Source organism: Bacillus rossius, chromosome 2 (assembly GCF_032445375.1).
Source record: "Bacillus rossius redtenbacheri isolate Brsri chromosome 2, Brsri_v3, whole genome shotgun sequence".
NCBI classification, from domain to species: Eukaryota; Metazoa; Arthropoda; class Insecta; order Phasmatodea; family Bacillidae; genus Bacillus; species Bacillus rossius.
The window spans coordinates 59,506,146-59,527,642 of record NC_086331.1 but is presented as its reverse complement, the minus strand read 5'-3'; the positions used below and the strand labels follow the sequence as shown (position 1 = coordinate 59,527,642).

Below are 21,497 nucleotides of genomic sequence, written 5' to 3'. Positions count from 1 at the left end.
AAACAGCAGAAACAAAGTCGACGATATCCAAGATGGCGGCCTCCAGTGGAACAGAAAAAAAATCAAGAGCGATGCTGGCGCTCTCTAGGAACAAACAACAGAAACTATGTCGACGGCATCCAAGATGGTGGCCTCCAGCGGAACAGAAAAAAATCAATATGGCGAACATGACGAAAATTTCATCAAGAGTGAGTGGGGTGCTCGATTTAAAGATGGCGGATCCAATATGGCCACCGGGGTCAAGGTCAAAGGTAAAGGTCAAGGTCAAAGGTAAAGTCAAGGTCACGGTCATCCATGATGGCCGCCGTGACGTCATAATCCAAGATGGGGGTCGGCACCAGGCACCACCGCCTGGAGCCTGGCGCAGGAGGAACTATTATATACTAATATTCACAGTAACTCATAATATGGTGCAAGGTATAAAATTTTAAAACTTTGACAAAAAAATAACTATAATTAAAAAATTACACTTTTTATAGCCGTAATTAATTGGCTTATCAACTACAGTTGAAGTTGCGTTCTAGGGCATTCTGTATATGCAAAGAAATGAATTCGCACTTTTTTCTACTAGGCTCATAGTTTAGCAGTTATCACGTAACATGTATTTTTGATCTGAATTTAAAACGTTTTATGTAAAAATTATTGTTTATTATCGATGTTCCCATACATCACACAATATTTCAGATAAATTCGAATACTTTTAATGACATGATAAATCACTAAAATATTTCTGCATCATCACACAATGTGTCTGAACTTTTTGAGGTGTGCAGATTTGAATTAACAGTTGTCATGTTAACATTAGTTTCTAAAAATATCTGTTAAATTTCTGATTATTTTTAAATAAGAAGGAAATGTTCAATGAAATTAAATGTCTAAAAGTCATTCGAGTTCCGTGGATTGATTTTCGTCGATAAACATTTTTTATTACTGAGATAATGTAAAATATATATTTATTAGTGTGTTTAATCTAAAAGTACATAGGTACTTAATCCAGTCCCTAATATGAAACAAAAAAGTGCAACATAGCTAATGCTTTTATTATTATGTCTATTAGTTTATGAACCATTCATTCCCGAGAGAGAAATACACAGTGAATACGAACTATGCATAAAGATATAAATTTGTTTCATACAGTGCTGTAACAAGTACTTAGATGTAACTAATCAATGGCCTGATATCTATACCCCTTGATGGTATACATTCCTGTTAAAAATGTATACTGAAAACGTAAAATTAAAATGCAAAAATTAAAAAAAAAATGGTGAATGTTATCACAGTGCAAAAAGATCGCACACAAATATACTCATTTAAAAATAACATAACAACGATTTTAATTAAATTAATAAAATATTTTATTTACACAGTACATAACCTATTTGTATGTATTCACAATAATTTCCCTCAATCCTTGAAGACTAGAACTTAATTAATGGAATGCAACTCACTATGTCTTCCCGCTCACAATTTCAGCACTTATCTGAAACTTATCTAGAAGAAGTTGTATGTCCTACAACATTGTTATCATGTACCAACAACAACATTAGTGCCACGGCCTTAACTTTTTAATTTCTCATTTTTCATACAAATCTTAAATGTATCTTTGTTTTGTTTAGCTCAGCACAGAGCAAAATATTGCATATATCTGTATACAATTAAACATATAATTGAATGGTATGAATTAGGCATTCTTTGTCACAATTTATAAACGATACGATTAAATATGCCAAATATGGGATCAACAATGCTTTCAATAGGTCCAAAATGACACCTCTACAATTTAAATATATGTTTAAATAATTGTAATTGTTAAGCTGTAAGGAAAAAGATTGTCAGACCACATATTTATGCCTTCAGACATAGTACAACACTACACACCACTGTCAGCTTTAAATTTAGTTTCCATGAATTAATTGAAATCAGGGGTAGTTCATGTATAAGAACTGTAAAGTTGCAGAACCAGCAGAAATATGGATAAGTTTAGTGAGAAAACACAGCATTAATATCTCTTCATTTATTTTATGTTATTAAATATTAGTAGAGAATTTTAAAAACCCCATTTTCGTGTTTTATTTCTTAATAGTTATGTATTTGTAAAAATGGAAAATAATATCCTTGCTGTGAACTGAGAAGCAATGTACCCCAGCACTACTACCACTACCCTTTACAGCCTAAATTGTGAGGCAATTATGCGCAGCGCCATTAGCAGCCTGGGATTTTCATGTGCAGCATTCGGGTATGGGTAGAGGGAGGAGGATGTTTGGACCCCCTGGATGAACTTTCACAGCTAAGTGTGGGTCAGCCAGCCTTTTAGAGGACGATCTGTGCAATCAGCATATGGTCATTTTTTAAGTTTTGAAATGTGGTTCAATATAAGAACAAATACTATATTTATATATTTATTTTATCCATAACATGTTGAAACCAAACCTTTGTCTATGTTTTTTTGTTACTACGCGAATATGTAACTAAAGAACTTACAGTTGTAAACATTTTAGTAAACACAACTACTTAAATAATCTAGTTAAAGCAAAGTCTTTTTTTGTTGCTAGATATTGAAGCAGTAATAGAAAGTAACTGCAGAAAATGTTACAAATGGCAGTTTATTAGAAGGGATCATTAAAAAAAATAATTTATCTGCAATGTAAAAAAATGTAGATTATCTGTATTCAATGTCCGTAAGTGAACAAGCGCTGCCAGAAATATTAAGTTAGTGTGCTGTATATATATTTGTTTATATTGTGACTCTGAAAGACATAATAACATACAAAAGAATGAATATGTATTCTAAGTGTTAAAAGGAAATACATGTTTAAGTTTATATTATACGGTTTTTCTTCTCTGCTTGAATCTACACTGCACTTTTATGATATGATATTGTAGAACCTGGAGATATTTCGACCACCAGCCACAACTGCTTCGAATAAAGAACATCACTGAATAACTGCCTCACTTTTCATTGGCTCCTTCTGGAAATGTTACCCAAAAATCGCTTATAAGCATTTCACTTAGACCACCAAACATATCAAATAACATACTGCTACATAAACACCTACACAAATATTTCTAGATTTTCATTGCTTATTATTCATTACTTATCACAAATCTTTATGCATAGGTAGACATACAGTTACAAATAGCAATACAATCATTACTACACACATTTCGCTAAATTCTTTACTAAATACACAATTACCTTGCACATTGTAATACACACATTACGTCAAACTCACTGTTAGAAGTATCCAGTGATTCGTAGGTACGGGTGATGGGATTCTCTGAGCAAATCTAATTAGAAAATACTCTTCTCAAAAATTAGCCATCTCTTTCTAGTGAAATATAATTAAAATTAGTGAAGTTACCATTCTGTCAATGCAAGTTTTGGCTGGAATTGTTACAAATACCACAGAGAACACATTTTTATTGCATCATCATCTTAGTTATTATAATTATGCTCAGGATGATGTGTGTCATAGGAGGTTACAGCATCACTGGCACATTTGTAACTATCGGCATTATGTAATCATTTATTCTTAGTCAAAAGCTTTGATGTAGTAGGTGATGTTGCACTGTCTGGTTTTCATTGCCGTCACCGAACTTCACACTACTTTATTGTGTTCTTCTGGGATGGTCTTTAAACTATCAGTTGAGCTCATCTATTTTTCAGTCCAAACAGAGGTAGGCAAATTTTAAAAGTTCTAAAAATATATATAAGTTAACTCTTAGATACCTTATTCACTTGAGTACATATATATATATATATATATATATATATATATATAGCCAAAGTTGTGTTGTCTTACAGACCCTCATGCTTTTAGAAACAAATATAATCAATATATGATACATGTAAGCGTGGTCTGTCCGTGCATGCCGCTATAACTCCGAAAACCGCCCATGCAGCCCCATGGGGGTTATATGGTATGGTAGCCCTCCATCCCCATCCATGAAGAAGGTTTTAGTTGGATTCGAGATATGGGTGTCAAAAGAGGGCATCGCACCAATGGACTTCTTATGAGAAGTCGGTGAAGCAGCTGGGAATCAAGTGCCGAAGTGGCTGAGACTGGCCAGAATGTTCCTGAATATTCCAGAAGGTTCCATAATGTTAAATAATATTTGACAATATCTGGGAATGTTGTAGAATGTTTATAAGGCTTTATAATCTTCCATAAAGTTCGAGATTGTTCTAGGATGTTATAGAATATATAGAATCATCCAGAAGATTTTATAATGCTCTAGATTTTTCGAAATGTTCGATAATATTCTAGGATGTTTTAGAATTTTCTATAATTCCCTAGAATATTCTAGAAATTCGATGGGATATCCGGCTCTGAAATGTTCGAGAATGTTCTAAAATATTCCCGATGATTATGGACCATCAAAGAAACTTACTGTTCCGGAACGTTTGAGAACGTTCTAGAGACAGGAAACAGAAGTCCAGAATATTCTGGAACATTCTCGCATGTTCGATTATCCTGTGGTGGGGAGATTCGTTCATCTCAAAGGTCAATATACTTTAGAAAAAAATGTTTGGAATTAAACACATGCTTTTCTTACAGTGGTAAAATACTAACAATACCCCGAGATTGCACGAGTGAAGCCACGGGCTATTAGCTAATATGTTAGAATATTTACATTTCTTAGTTCCCTCACAGTTTCTCTAGGACATTTCGACATTATTACATACTTACTTTGCGATGATTAATTTTCGAAAGGATTTGTTGAATCCCGCCGCAGCCATCCAAATTGTGCGGATATGCATTGTAGTGCGAGAATCAAACATTTAACATACTTGTAAATATAAGTCATAAATATTATAGCTTGGATAAAAAATAGTTGTGTGAGTGTAAACAAATATTTATGTATGCTGATATCCTGGGGATTAATTAATTAACCTGCCTCACCATTGTTATCACCTGACTTTGAAGTCATTTTACTCGGAAATATTAAAAATAGTTAATTGTTTTATCGAAGGATTTTAGACTAGCACTTTCCTCTATATTCCCATGTCGTTGACTGTATCCAAATATTTCCATAAGCTTTATTGTTTCAGAACGTACAATGGGTGACTCAATGTCGATTGTGATTATTATGGTTGGACGCTGTAATACAAATCTTAGAGTTACAATGGTTGTCTATTTACCCCAATCGATTAGTTGATAGACTGCTTCATTGGAAAAAATGTGTTATATGTGCTGACACAATGTCGTTCGAGTAAAGCTAAAAGTGAAGTCTTACATCATACATTTTTATACACAGAAAGGTTTAAGAATATAAAATCTTCAAGTTTATTGTGATCATCGAGCCATTCCACTTAGATTCTGTGTTTGTAAATTGATTTGAGCTGTGATAGTGGCTGGGATCGTCACATAAACCCTTGTCTCGCTACATGAACGCGATATATCAACCAACACAGAGATGACCACATCATCCAGTCGGTAAGTGTACCTAAAACTATACTTATTTTAATAAAGTATTCGAAGTTTGTTATTTAAATGCTCAATATTATTAAAAAACACACAAATTTTGAATCGGAAACATATGTTCGTAAAATAGTTCCAGACCAGCAAAAGAAGTATCATGAGAAGCTCCACAATTATTGTATAGTCCCAGTCAAAAGTGAATGTTGAATAGAAATGTTTGGTTCACCAGACAAATTCCATAAAACATTTTACCAGTTGACATTGCTTAGAGATATTTAGTGAGTATCATCACATATTTCTCAATTCTATGAACCTAGCTGTAGTTATTATTAGTGTTCTGTTTGACGACATGGCTGTTGTTCTAACAATAAAAAGTTCGTCATGTTTTACTGTATGCAATTATTTTTAAAGCTACTGAATATTAAATTTCATTCTTTTTTTAATTCCTCAATTATCTGTCTTTGCCTCGATTTCCTTTAACTAGGAAACATCACTTAAGGAACTATTTACTATCTAAACATATCTCATACAGTTATATATACAGTTTTTTCTCCAAAGCCACATTTAAAAACTATCCATATATATGTATTTTATTTATTACTTTTTTGCTGGAAGTCTATGTTTCTACTTTTCACAAAGCAACATCACATACCCCAACCAGAACAGTCTACAAATGCATGCAGTTCACAGATGATAAGAAATATTCTCATCTGATATATCCTTCCTCCTTCAGGATATTACATACTGATACTCTTTTGCTCATGTATCTGTCCCTATGATCTAGTTAACCAAAGCTGAACGAGAAAATATCAACGAGGATCAATTAATATTAGTCAATTTAAAATCTAAAGTTCACACAAAAGAGTCGCCTGCAAATGAACTTTTTCATCCAAATACTGGATTCTGAAGTATATCAAAACCAATTAGCACATCCGATAAGGCGATTAGTAATGAAAACAATGTTTTAAAAATAAATTTATATACTTAAGGCTTTTCTCTACCACTCCATTGTACTTCAACTTAATAATTCTTCTTATTGCAATTCCTACATATGTTTTAGTATATAAAAAATGTGTAATTACTTTCGGGTGTTAATTTTTTCATTAGATATATTCTACATGCTATTCACTATTTGTAAACTGTCGCGTAAATATGTAAAACTATAATATTTCCTTGAAAGAGTTAAGGTCAGTTACCACAGATTTTTTTATTCTTTGTTTCCACTACTGGATAATGCATAAAAACTTACTTCTATAGTCCCAGATTTGGAATTGGCAAGAAGCCAAAAATTCAGCATACTGTGGACCCGTACCTTAACATTCTTTCCTAATTATACTTAAATTCGTAATGCCGTACCGTATGATACAAATATTTATAAGTACAGTTTAAACTTCCTTGCTATTATTTCCTGATAATCAACGAGACCCTAATAAGTGAACGAAAATGTATCCCATGCTACTGAAAACATATTTTAATTATATTCGTCTTGTTGACTGCATGAAATATTTTCTCTTCAATGTTGAATTATATCTCATGGATGAATACATAACAACCGCGATTAAAATATAATACAGAATGAGGTGTTTGCTGCCGAACTACTTACTGGGTGTTAAATACGATTCTAGATCACCTGTTTCAATACAAGGAAATTTTAATTTTACATACCATTGTTCATGGTACTAGGTTTCACAGGCATATGAGAGTAGTTTAGTTACAGTCACCCTATTTCCCACTAACGTTGATATTCCAAAGTCGAAAGGGTTAAAGGCTATTGTAGATAAACGAGTTGACTGGAGAGATCTGCATTGCCTCACAATTATTTCTCAATGTAAATCAGTTGAAATCAGTGTTATTTTCACATCCTTTAATTATCTAAGTTACTGTTTATAAAAATTAATTTGAATTATTTAATTATCTTGTCATTGTCAGTTGTTATGGTGGTTTATATCATAGTGCCATACCGAATGTTATGTATTGCTCCTTGGATTGCTAGTTATCATCCTTCAATTTTTATTTGTAATCTTTAACGCTTTCGTTTTGTGTCACTTTTTATTTGACTAGTGTTTTGTGTTATACTTGAACGCTCCCAAAATGGACCTCCTGCAAGATGGGACAAATTATCCCCGGGTGACATCACAGCGGCTACCAGTCATCAAGGTAATAAGAGACAATTCTTCAGAACTCAATATAAAACTTATTTTAATGCAGCATAAAAACATCTATAGCAAAAAGGAAGTCATTACAATGCTAGAAGTTAGAGTGCCGAGAACATTATCAGTGCATGTTCCTCATCGTTAAGTGTGTATACTACAGTTGAACTACCTTCCCGCTTACTCGATAGTAAAAACGAAATAACACTTACAGTTTTACTCGAGGCATCATCGCACTGGTAGTGTCCCACAGATGTAGATTCTGAAACAAAGAACGGGAGAATCCCGCCCGATTTAATCACAAAATCATCGGCTCTATTCAGATAAAATGACTGAAACTAAACATTTGACTCTGAAGAATATTAGGTACTGTGCTCCCTGCATCAAGACTTTTAACTAGTTGCGCAATGATGCTTTAGTTCCCATTGATATTCAATAAATGTTCCAAGATGAATTATCAGCACCTAATTATCTGTTTGTGTTTGCTCTCATTATTCTGGCTGAAATTCTTGAATTTTTGGATGTTATGTAAATAAATTATCCATCAATAAAGGTGACGTTCGTGATGATGTACAGTCAGCAAAAAATATTTATGCATTGAAAAGATAACCAGCTGTGTCAGACAGATGTCACTTACCAGTTATGGAAATATATTAAATGTTCTGCTACTGCCCAGTAGTAAAATAATCCAAAAATAAGCATGAGGTGAAGATAAGTTATGAATCTCGATAAAAAGCATAAAAATTCGACAAGTGGACTAACAGCAAGATTTCGCTACTTCTAGAAAACCAGTGTTCACTGGCTGGTGTTAAAGATCACTGAACTGAAACCACTCTAAGAAACCTGGGTTTTGAGCATGTTGTCGTCTGCTCTAGGTGTGGCTTGGATAGTTTTTTGTATTAGTAGAATAATGTCTCTATGTTTGATTTCTTCTTGATGTACATTACTTGTGACCTACAACTTGAGCTAAAATACAAGATATTAATTTTTTTGTTGCGTCACTTTAAAATTTACCGATTCAGTTGACCTTATGTAGGCTTAAAATATAGAATTTAAAAAAAAACCTTATAATTTCTCACAATGAATAAATCACCAATTTACTATAATTAGGTTCTTCCAAACTTTGGGTGCCGTCATCAAAATAATCTAGAGTGCTCGGAATGTTCAGCAACATGCGCGATGATGTTCTCGCGACCAATTGAGCATTAACTGAGCGTGATGATAGGTTTTAGTGAGTAGAAGATTTAATAAAGATTTATGGAAAAATAGTGTTTAAATATCACCAAGAAAGTGATTTAAATGTATTTGTGATACCAAAACTTAATATGTTAGAGATTGACATTTTATATCATAATGTGTTATATCCCAAACAGAAAAAATCCATTTCCTATTTTTATTCCCCCCTATAGAGTTAATATTATCTTTCAGTTGACTAAAAATTAATTAGAAAGTTTAAATCTAGATTCTGTGTTTTTCACTTTATCGAATTTTTTATTTTTTTTCTTCATAAGATTTAGTTACCAGAATAAAATTTCAACAAATTCTTTATTTTTTTTAATTTTTAAATGTTTGTTTCCTATATTTTTGTGATACACATAGAATATTCATTACGTAAGTTAAAAATACTGCATTAAATTACGTTTATTTTGCATATTTTGCATTTCAATAGGGCCTACCATTCAGTTTTATGAACAAGTAATAAAAACTGACATTTTAAGCAAGAAAAATTTTTGGAATGCGACTGGTGCAGAGTAGTGTATGCAAATGGGGCTCCTGACACAGTCGCCAGGCGGTGGTGTGTGGTGGGGTCAAAGACCGACCAAACTGACATAATGGCAGCCATCTAGGATGACCTTGAACTTTTAACTTGACCTTTGACCTTCAAAATTTGCCAAAATTCGCCAAAAATTCTGCAAAAAATTCTCAAAAAATTTGAAAAATAAAAAATTACTATTTCGAAAAACCTCAAAGTCTTTTTGCCTTAGAAAGAACTCAAAATCCTGGAAGCGGCTTAAAAGTCCTAAGAGCTAGCCGCTCTAAGCCGCCGAGGTCATGACCTTGAAAATTAGGATGCCATGGCAGCCATTTTGAATTATGATATCACCTTTACTATTTCCATCTTGAAAATATTTATTTATTATCCAATTTGAATGAGAAATATTTTAGAATTAAAAAAATTCAATTAATTAAATTTTAATAAAAAAATTTAAAAACATACACCTACGACATGTAGCTCTGAGTCCTTGGTTTGAACCCGGAGAAGGCAAAAAAAAATGGCGATCGATCCTTCCTCTTGGAAGCTGCTGGCAGACTGACCTCCCACCACTTATGTCAAGGTGTATATAACATCAGTTAGTATGACGTCATGTCCACCATCTTGAAAATCTTTATTTAATATCTGATTTTAATGAAACAAATTATAATTAAAAAAATTAATTTTAATTTAATAAAAAATCTTTATAAACACCGTTGCACAAATCGTTACTGTCTCAATATTAGATTCTAGATCGTTGCACTTTTCGTTACGGTCACCATCTTGAAAAACCATAATTTTAATGCTAGAAATTTGGAAAAAAATTTAAAAATTATAATAATATTTTAATATTCAAATTTCAATAAAATAATATTTAAAAAACCCACTTACGCCTTGAAGTCCTCGGTTCAAACACGATAATAGAAAAAAAAATAAATGTAGATACCTATATCCTTCTTTCACGGAAGCCACCTGCAGATTGACCTCCCACCATCAATACCAAGGTATATATCATCGGCTGGTATGACGTCACGTCTGCCATATTGTTCTCGTCTGCTGGAGGCCTCCATCTTTTTTCATCTACTAGAGTGCGCTAACATCATATAAGTTAAAATATTACCCGCTAGAGTGCAGTAAAAATTTATTATGACTGAGGCACCCGACATCATGACATTTGGATGTCATCTTGGAAACTCTGACTTGCATTAGAACTCTATCCTTGCTCAACAATGGAGAAGTTCACAAGCTGACAGAACTGGTTTGTGTAATTTTTTATCAATTTTTGTTTTTTTATTTTTTATTATTATTTTAATTGATTTATTTTTAAAAAAATCTGTGATTTTTCTGATATTAAGGTAAACACGATAGTTTTCTCCGTGTGTTCCTGATTTTTCTGACAATTTATATTGATGGTTTTCTCCGAGTGCTCCTGATTATTCCTGGCTAGACATCTGATGGTTTTCTCCAAGTGATTCTGGTTATTTTTGAGAAATCGATCTCTGAATGAAGGATTTTGTACTTAATGAGTCATATCATTTTATTCAGAGTTACATTTAATTAGTAAATTTCAGCTACTACTGAATTATCTCAATCAAAAATTCAAATTTTTTATCAGGAAGGAATAAAAAAAAATATCATTTCTCAGTCCAATAATATGTGATAAAGACGGATGAGAAACACTATCACGAAAGACGAACTTCCTTGGTGTCTAGTGAAACCTTCCTTCTTTTTGCGATCGTCAGTTAGCATCCCGCATTCCACATAAAATAAATAAATTATGACAGCACAACACGTGACGATATCTCATGCCAATAATCGGGACTACTTGCAACAAGTTCTTTTGCATGAGATAACTTAACTCTCGCCGCTGACTGGAGCTATTGTAGCCAGTTGGAGCCATGTATCCTCGAAGCCTCGTAGCCTTGTGTTGTGTCTTGCAATATGTTTATCATTTGATATTAAAATTGAAACAACCATTACTCAGTCGAATAATATGTCATGAAACATTTGAGAAGCACTAACATGCAAGACGAACTTCCTTCTCCTTGTTGTCTAACGAATCCTTCCTTCTTTTGCGATCGTCAGTGAGTATCCTGCATCCCACATAAAAAAATATTCACCTCAACACATGTGGCGCCATCTGTTGGCAGGAATAGGCACTAATTGCAACAAATTCTTTTGCATGAGATAACTTAACTCTCGCTGATGAATGAAGTCCAAGACAGTTAGATCCAATTAGTCTCGTAGCTACGTAGTCTTTTGTCCTGGATCCTTCGTAGTCCTGTAGCCTCGCGATCACATAACCTTGCGTTCTAGATGCTTCGTAGACCTATAGCCTCGCGATCACGTAACCTTGTGTTCTGGAAGCTTCGTAGTCCTGTAGCCTCACAGTCTCGCAACCTTGTAAACTCGTAGTCGCGTAGTCTCGTAACCACATGGCTTGTAGTCGCGTAGTCATGATGCCTCGTAACATGTAGCTACGTAACCAAGTAGCGTTGTAATCTTATAAAATAACTAGCTGCAGTACCCAGCGTTGCCCGGGCTGAACACAGGGTGAAGGGGAACTGTTTAGAGAACAGATGTAGTTAGTAATTGTCTTCTTAATTTGAATGTCAAGTGTGCAAAATAATTTATATCACTTTCAGATCCCGACAGACGTTGTTCTGCCAGTTTATAGTTATTTACCTGGTCTGTATGTAATCTAGACTCTATAAAGCAATATAGAAAAAAAACTGAAAAATAAGGGATTACTAATATTGAAAAGATTCCATTATCTAGCTAATACTCGGCATGCATTGCAATGCCTCATTCAGTTTTGTTTTGTAATATGTTTGAAGTAGTTAAACATATACAAATAATCTATCCATGTCTCTAAATATATATTTATCTCTGTCTACATATATAGTCCTATATATCTATGTATCTCTCTATCTGTATTTATCTCTTTATATCTACATATACACCTCACACTATCTCTATGTATTCTATATGAGGGTACTGATTGCTTCGTTGTTAATATCACACGGGTGTTTTTTACTTGTATGGGAAAATTAAGAATGATAAGGCATCTAGTGCGTGGCAACAATGTTAATAGGCAATAGGAAATAAACTTCTAGCACCTGCGGCATTGTCAACACACACTTCGTACGTGTACTGCATGTTGTATCTAACCCCCTACAACGCATTTGATTCTAAATTGGACTTTTAGTAAGGATCCCTAATGTTATTGATAATATAATATAGCATATAGCCTTCCTCGATAAATGTACTATCCAACACTGAAAGAATTTTTTAAATCGGACCAGTGGTTCCTGAGATTAGCGCGTTCAAACAAACAAACCAACAAACTCTTCAGCTTTATAATATTAGTATAGATGATGTTGGAGTAGTTGGAGCCAAAGAGAAAATTTGGCCGAAGACAGATGCAGCAATTATTGGAGCCTAGTAGACTTGTAGCTTCAGAACTCATGTAGACAAGCAGTCCTATAGTATCGTTTCTTCGTAGCCTCCTAGTCTTGTAGTCAAATAGCGCTAGGCCTAAAACTATTTGGAGTCAAATTCTTTTGACTTCATTGATTGTTAGGCCAATGAATATTGGAGCCACTGTCTGTTGGAGGTAATGACTGATGGAGGTAATGTATCGTGACGTAAAAATTGACGATCACATCCTACTGAGTGGAATGTTTGTGAAAATGTACGTCCTTTTCGTTAAATGTGCGTAGACAAGACTGTATTACCGCATCTTACGGAGGAGAACATATCCTTCTCGTAAAATGAGCTATATTTTCGTTGAAATGAGCTAACGTTTTTGTTGAATTTACATTCAAAATGTGCGTCCCTTTAGTTAAATGTGCTTCCTTTTCGTTTATTGTGCTTCCTCTTTGTCGAAAGTGCTTCCAATTGAGTTACCTTATTTTGGTGTGCTTCTTTTTTAAATGTTGATTTGAATCGAGTATTATTGTTAATGGTTCTTGATTTGACCAGCGTATTATTCCATCGGGTGCATGTATATAAGCGAGTCCTAGACTGCAGATCGCTGAAAGGTACACTGCTGTCGACTTGAAGAAGGAAGATGAAGATGGCGCAACGCCCGGCTGCCTGGCACCCCTTTCCCCCGCAGTTCGAGCCGGTTTACTGTCTCGTCTGCCCACCGTTGAGAACACTTGTGCTCTCAGCCATCGCGCCAGGCCTAGCTGAAGGCGAATCAGTAGGTTTACCCGCTTGCCGAGCTTGCTCGGCCGCCTTTCCTGCTGTAAATATTGCTAGAACCGAGGCTGTCCCGCTGGCCTAGCCGCGGCTCCGACGCTAGGGGAAGGGAATATTTACAGCAGCCCCATTATTTTTTTACAGGTGGCTGCCTGGGAAGCTGGGCTGGGCTGACGAGTAATTAAGTCACCCGCCCCTGGGGGCGCATGCGCCCCTTGTTAATAATAACCCAGGTGTACCCAACATAACAATGCGGGCCGCAAGGCCCAAGTACCCAACCCCTGCATGTTTGTTTTTTCATCCCCGCCCTACTCTTCTAACCTGGACCTTTTTTTCTTCTTGTCCAGTAGTTACCTGCTTGCTTAATGCATGATAATTGATCCCCGCATGACACGGCCCAGGGTTTTCCCTGTGTCTATGCAGGTTTTACCTGGGTCACATTAGATTGCTTTTAAGGTAGACTTCAATGATGCGTCAGCCATGACGCCAATCGCAGCCATGGCTGGCCAATCAACCCCAATTAGCACATGATGCACGTGCCATTGTACTGCATGGTTAATACCCCGCATGGTAGAGTGTATAGGCTTCGGCCTGAGAATCACTTAGGTCCTCCCCTAACCTGAATCCTCCCCTTACACGTTTAGAATAACTTAGGCTCGGAAAAATAATCAGGTCGCTCAGTTTGTTTTTGTCGTCGACGGTGTAAGGATCACCTAGTTTGTCTCATCTGGTGCATAAGTCGCGTAATTACTTGTTCTCGCGAACTCGATGCCAACTTTGCCGTCTTTAACGGCGAAATGGATGGAGGTTGTACTGCAGATATATATGGAAAGCCATATCCGTTCGATGACAAAGTGAAGAAGTGAGCATTCAAGACATCGGCTGCAGTAATTTACAGTTCTAACGATGTGAAGCAAACTGTTAACCACGGTGACCAGAAACTCTGTCAAGAAGAGGAGGACTATGTGAGTAAAAATTCTGGGTGGTCTCTGTCTAGCATAAACTGGTTGGAGCTAAGAATTAGTTATTTCACGCCTATGCAGGCCTAAATGTTTATAAGATTACTGGCTTTCGAAAGTGTTCCTTTAGTAGAATAGAAATGATGTAATAAATATTATGTTTGTAAAATAACTTGAGGTGTTTTACTTCTCAAACCTGTCACTATTATGTTAAATTGATGTTATATTAAAATCACTTTTTTTGCATCTTCAAGGATCATTCCAAAGCCATAAGTCGATCTAATTAATCAGTAAATTTATGAGTGATTTTTGATAAATTTTGGATTTTTTCCGGATTTTTAGCTAAATATTTACTAATTTCCAATATGGTGGTCATAACGGCTTATAGGCAAATGGTTGGCTTGGAAACTATGCATCTTTTATGTCTTACCACTATATTTATTGAAATTATTATTTTTTTACATAAAATTAATTGTTTGCATAGTCCAGGGATCGAACCAAAGACTGGAATCGGTCGAATCAATTAGTAAATTTATTGTAACTTTATTTAATAAATTTTGGAATTTTTCCTAAATTTTTTTGGTCAAAAATTCTAATTTCCAAGATGGCGTCCAAATGTCAAGATGTCGGGTGCCTTAGTCATAATAAATTATTACTGCACTCTAGCTGGTAATATTTTAACTTATATGATGGTAGCACACTCTAGTAGATGAAAACAAGATGGAGGACTCCAGCAGATGAGAATAACATGGCGGACATGACATCATACCACCTTTTGATATATATAGCCTACCTTGGTATTGATGGTGGGAGGTCATTCTGCAGTTGGCTTCCGTGGAAGAAGGATCTATCGACATTTCTTTATTTTTGCTATTACCGGGTTCGAACCAAGGACTCTAAGGCGTAAGTGGGTTTTTAAAATATTATTTTATTGAAATTTGAATATTAAAACATTATTATAATTTTTAAATTTTTTTCCTAATTTCTAGCATTAAAACTATGGTTTTTCAAGATGGCGACCGTAACGAAAAGTGCAATGATCTAGAATCCAATATGGTGACCGGAACGATATGTGCAACGGTGTTTTCAAAGATTTTGAATTATAATTTAATTAATTTTTTTTTATAATTATAAAAAAATTTCATTAAAATCAGACAATAAATAAAGATTTTCAAGATGGCGGACATGACGTCATATAAACTGACGATATATATACCTTGACATAAGTGGTGGGAGGTCAGTCTGCCAGCGACTTCTGTGGAGGAAGGATGGATCGCCATTATTTCTTTTTTTTTTCCTTCACCGTGTTCGAACCAAGGACTCCGAGCTCTGTATCGTAAGTGAATTTTTAAAACATATATTTATTAAAATCTAATCAATTAAATTTTTTTGTAAATTTCAAAATTGTTTTCATTAAAATTGGATAATAAATAAAGATTTTCAAGATGGAAATAGTAACGGTGATGTCATAACTCAAAATGGCTGCCATTGGATCCTAATTTTTAAGGTCATGACTTCGGTGGCTTAAAGCGGCTAGCTCTTAGGACTTTTAAGCCGCTTCCAGGATTTTGAGTTCTTTCTAAGGCAAAAAGACTTTTGAGGTTTTTCGAAATACGTAGTAATTTTTTATTTTTAAAATTTTTTGAGAATTTTTGGCGGAATTTTTTTCCAAAAAAACTGGAATTTTTTGCGGATATTGGCGAATTAAGGGTAAATTTAGGAACATTTTGACCAATTTTGACAAATTTTGAAGGTCAAAGGTCAAGGTCAAAGTTTAAGGTCATCCAATATAGCCGCCGTGACGTCAGTTTGGTCGGTCATTGACCCCACCACATACCACCGCCTGGCGACTGTGTCAGGAGCTCCATTTACATACTACTGTGCAGAAATGACTTATTTCTTAACCTATACCCTAATCCTTCAATTTCTTCTAATCCCTCATTTATAAGTACTCTCCGGGCGATTTTTTTAGCATCATCGTCTGGTTGAATACTGAAAGAATCTGATGTGAATGTGGTTGAAAATGATATTAAATAATATTAGGGGATATAAAACATATACTTTGAGGTAACCATAGCCACGTATACTGTTCCAGCATTTAGAACTGCACGCACATTTCAATCGATTAAATGTACAAATCGAGACATATAAATGTGTAATACCACAAAAAGATATAAGTAATCTAATTACTGTTATGCATTCGGGTCACCAATGCCCTTTTACTGATTCTGAAAATTCTCACATGCTCTCGATAAGATGAATAGCAAACCATTCAAACAAACACTAATGTGTAATTTTTGTTGTTGCACACAAAATTAGATGCTGATAGAAAACTATTTTTCTTAACATTTAAATAACACTTTCCCATTTACATACAATAAAACAGGTGCTAAACCTTGGTGCTAAAAATAAGTAATACGAACGGACTACTCAGCATCTAAGTTTCAGATCGATTTCAGAGGACAATTGTTTGTGATATTTAACAATTAAAAGTATTTGCGCTGTTACAGTAATATGCCTAAAGTTTTAAGCTCTATGGGCATTATCAAATTTAATCTTCCATGTATATATAATTTTGATTCCTTACTACCAATGATCTACTACCATTTAAGGTCAAGATTTTATTTTTTCAGTAATTACAGATAAACTTGTAGACTTTTTCATTTGTTTAACTTTCACGAAATGAAAAATATATACTGCGCATACTTTTTGCATAATTAGCTGCCAAAGTTACATTGTTAACGTTTTGGGGTTGTAAAAATAAGGATAATTTAATTTATTGCAGAACTGAAACTTTTTAGGTTTAACTGCAATGCCACTGGCTACTACATGATATGGTTTGAATTTCTATCACAAAAACTCATTTCATGTTCATAACTGTCAAAATCGTAAAAAAAATTTGAGAATTTTTAAATGCCAGGTAAATTAATTAATATTTTATGAAAGAAATTAAAACCATTTCTTAATTGCATACACCTCTGGCTACTTACTGAAGTAATCCATTGCTACGAGAATAAACTGGTTACCATATTTAGTCTTGGGAAATGGTCTAGCAATGTCGATGGCTATCCTCTCAAAGGGGGCCCCTACAATGAAGGCCCTCATTTTCCAACGACTCCGGTGTTGTGGCCCTTTTTTAGCCGAGCATGCTTTGCATTGTCTACAGTTATACACCAAGCCTCTACATACTAGCGACATCTCAACCAATAGTAGCATTGATTGGTCTTGGCTAGAATTTTGTTCACCCCTAGATAACCACCAGAGGTACCATCATGGAGTTCTTTCAACACCTCTGCCACTAGACTCTTTAGAAGGATAGTTGCATGGTAAGTACTTTTCAATTGGGACTCTCCCATGCCCTTATTAGCAGTTCATTCACCATCCTCAAGGAATCCCACTGTGCCCAAGAAGCTTTCACAACCCTCCAGTCACTAGTGAACTCGTGCCATATTGAAAATCCATTATCACTTTTCAACCAGTTTATAATAGATGCCAGGTTAGGATATAGCTGCTGCAATGCTTTCAAGCTGGAATTTCCCATTTATCATCCCCATCAGTTATCGTAGTTCGCCGAACATCTTTGATCCCCTCATTTTTCTCTACCTTATTGCAATGGTTGCAGTCTACCTTGCAACATCTTCGGGAGAGGGCATCAGCATTGCTGTTAATTCAGCCTTTTCTGTGTTCTATCCGAACAATCATATTGCTGTACCAGTTCAATCCTCCTAGAAAGTTGTCACTCTGAATTCTTGAACTGTAGTATCTACTTATGTGCAGCATGGTCAGAGCATATAAATATTTGTGGTAATGTTGCAGAGACTTCGCTACAGCCAAGAGTTCTCATCTTGTGATGAACTAGTTGCATTCATACTTAGACAAAACTTTCCTGTAGTGTGATATTACTCGTTAATGTCCATCTTGAACCTATGAAAGTACTGCACCCAAACAATTTCTGATTGCATCTGTGTCGAGGATATACTCTCCATGTTAATGTGATAGGCAAGCATGGGGGTATTACATAGGGATTCCTTAAGGTCTTGATATGCATTCTCACATACTGAAGTCCATATAAACTGTCTCTTGTCCTTGGCCAGCTATTACAATGGTTTTGCGATTGTCGAGAACCCAGGCACAAAGTATATTTGGTAGGTACAGAGTCCCAACAAAATTCTAATATTATGCTTATTCTTAGATTGAGGCCACTCCTTAACATACATGATCTTCTCAGGATCTGTTCGCACTCCATCCTGAGATACAATATGCCCCAGGAATGTTACCTAATGCTGGAACAAGAAGCACATTGTAGGACTTAACTTAAGTTGGGCATGGCGAAGCCTGTAGAATATATAATAGAGATTTCGCAAATGCTCCTTCAAAGTATTTCTTACCACAATAAAGTCATTAAGGTATACTAGGCAACGTTTCAAAGTAAATCCATGCAGGACAAGTTCCATCAATCTCTTAAAAGTTGCAGGAGCATTACATAACCCGAATAGTAACACAGTGTATTCGAACAGTTCACCACCTGTCGTGAAAGCAGTCTTCACCTTATCATCGGGGTGCAGCTCTACTTTCCAGTAACGACACTTTAGGGCCAGTGTAAATAACCATATGTTGCCCGAGAGTGTATCAAGTGTCATCGATATATAGGAGGTGGTAGCTGTCCTTTTTGGTGATATCATTCAGCTTCTGGTAGTCCACTCAAAACCTCAGTTGGAGATCCTTCTTCGCCCCTAAAACAACTGTTAAAACCCAGGGACTCTCTTATGGTTCTGTTACACCACCCTCCATCATACCCTCGTTCAACTTTTCTGCTTCCCTCTGCAGCTGCCATGGTGCCTGTCGGATTGGCACTGCATCACCTGTGTTGAGGTGATGGTAGACCAGGCTTGTTCTCCCAAGGTCAGTATTACCTTAGTAAAATACATCCTGGTTGCTTTTAACAAAAGCTTTGACATCTTCTATTTCTCTATCTGTCAGATTATTTTGGATTGTCTTAGTACATTTCCTATATTTGGGTTCAGTGGTTGTGCATCACATCTAATAGGTGAGGAAGACACACACTGGCCTACCCAAAAGACTAGTTCGCATATAGCTATTTTTTGTCTCCCTGTTTAAAAACCCTTATTCGAGAGTTCAGGTTGGCCACCCTGAATGGTACAACCTCGCATTACCTTGCAATGCTTCAGGCGACCAAGAGTTTCTTCAATCCTAATGTCATATCTGGCTCTATCAGTTGGTTCATAATCCTAACTGCTATTATCTCCCCATTGCTTGCTGGAATTGAAACAGATTCGCAAAATACCACTTGCATTACAGGAACTTACAATTGGTTGGGGTAAACAAGGTCACCTCTTTATTATTAATATGCAGTACCTGTCCTTCCATGTCAATAATGAATCCATATCGATGCATCATGTCCACTCCTAAAATTACCTTATCGGTGATATCAGCAACAAGAAAGGTCTGTGATAATGTCCAAGTTCCAATCCTTACCTCCAAATCCAGCTGTACATGCACAGGTGAAGTGTCTCCAGTGGCTGTAATGAGTCTATATGGGATGGGTGTTCTCTTAAACGTTTCACTACTAAGAATGTCTGAGTGAATTATAGATACCGATGCTCCTGTGTCAACAGTAAGAAAACACTGTCTGCAATTGATCCATCCATTAAGCAACAAACTGGCATGGCCTCTAAGAAACACAGATAAGGAAACACCCTAGGGGCTATCATTTCCTGTAGAGCTGGCATGTGGCACCCCACACCAGCTATTGCCCGTTTCCCTGTTGATATTTCTGTTTCTCTTCTTCTCTTCCTGCTGGGATGTCTTCCTGCATGTCAGGCAGTCCAGCTGGATATGTCTTGGTTCATTGCAGACGAAGCACTGTGGGCGTCCTCCTGCTCTTCTGATCTGGCTACATGGAGTGACATTCAGCAGCTTCTTCAACGCCCTGAGACTATCGACATCATTAGTGGTGTTCCTGGCATTTGCTCCATTGAAGGGTTTCAGTCCATCTCTCCTTGTCCTGATATATGTGTTTCTTGAGGCACTGTGTGCGTTCAGAACATTGACCAAGGAATCGCAGCTCTTCTTGTGCTGGGCCAAACAAAGAGTTATCTGAACCTTAGCACCTTTGTGCACAAGTCGCTCGATGTTGGCTTCGAATTCTTGTAGTGTTTCTGAAGATCTATGTTACGTGTCTTCAGGGCTGTTCTATACACCTCGGCCATGAGTCGGTTGCCATACCTAAGCTCAAGGGCCTCTACCTCTTTCTGGTCTGGAACTGGTATGGTCTGTAGCAGCTCTAGTGGAGATCCTCGCAGAGCCATGAGTTGTGCCATAGCCTTTTCTTCCTCGTCCCACCCATTCACCCTAGCAACTGCCTTGAACTGTCGCCTATATAAAACCCATGACGATTGGTCATCAAATTTGGCTGGCTTGAATTTTGGGTGACCAGTTGCGCTTCCATCTTCACGTCTATGGAAGAAGTACTCTATTTCGTAGCAGCTGTAGCTTCATTGATCATCCGATGGCACTCTTCAGTTACTGCTGCCACTCGCTGTTCAGTGGTCTGCTCGAGTTGAGCTAGCTGTTGTGCCATTATTTCTTCATGTTCTGCTGGATGTTGCTCCAAACACTGCACTTTGCCTTCCAACTGTATTCTGGTTTCGTTGATTTTATTTTTTATTTCTTCTTGGTTCTTCTTTATGTACTCTATCTCAATCTTCATAGCATTTTTCATCTCCTATTTGCAGTTCTTCATTTTATACTTTATCCCTTCTTGCCTGTTATTCGTTTCATTTTAGATATATTCTTGGTTATTATCAATTTTATTCTTCATCTCTTCTTGGTTACTCTCCATTTTTTCTTCATCTCTTCTTGGTTACTCTACATTCTTTTCTTCATCTCTTCTTTGTTAATCTCCATTTCATTGTTCGTTTTGGTCAAGAAAGCCATTATCTTTTTGAGTTCTTCGGCAACCATCTTCCTTGTCCACGTACAATAT

General features: G+C 35.9%; 1 protein-coding gene across 5 annotated transcripts in view; it reads right to left on the bottom strand.

Annotated features, from left to right (window-relative positions):
* Positions 1-21,497, bottom strand: part of LOC134529312 (bestrophin-2-like) — a 306,594-nt gene that overhangs the window by 155,866 nt on the left and 129,231 nt on the right. Inside the window, exon 2 of one of the 5 annotated variants that reach the window (XM_063363241.1) lies at positions 7,786-7,835. The exons of the other annotated variants lie outside the window; for them this stretch is intronic. Coding sequence (XP_063219311.1) covers positions 7,786-7,805 — 20 coding nt within the window. The 5' untranslated portion in view covers positions 7,806-7,835. The remainder of the gene's footprint in view (positions 1-7,785; positions 7,836-21,497) is intronic. 5 annotated transcript variants of the gene reach the window in all.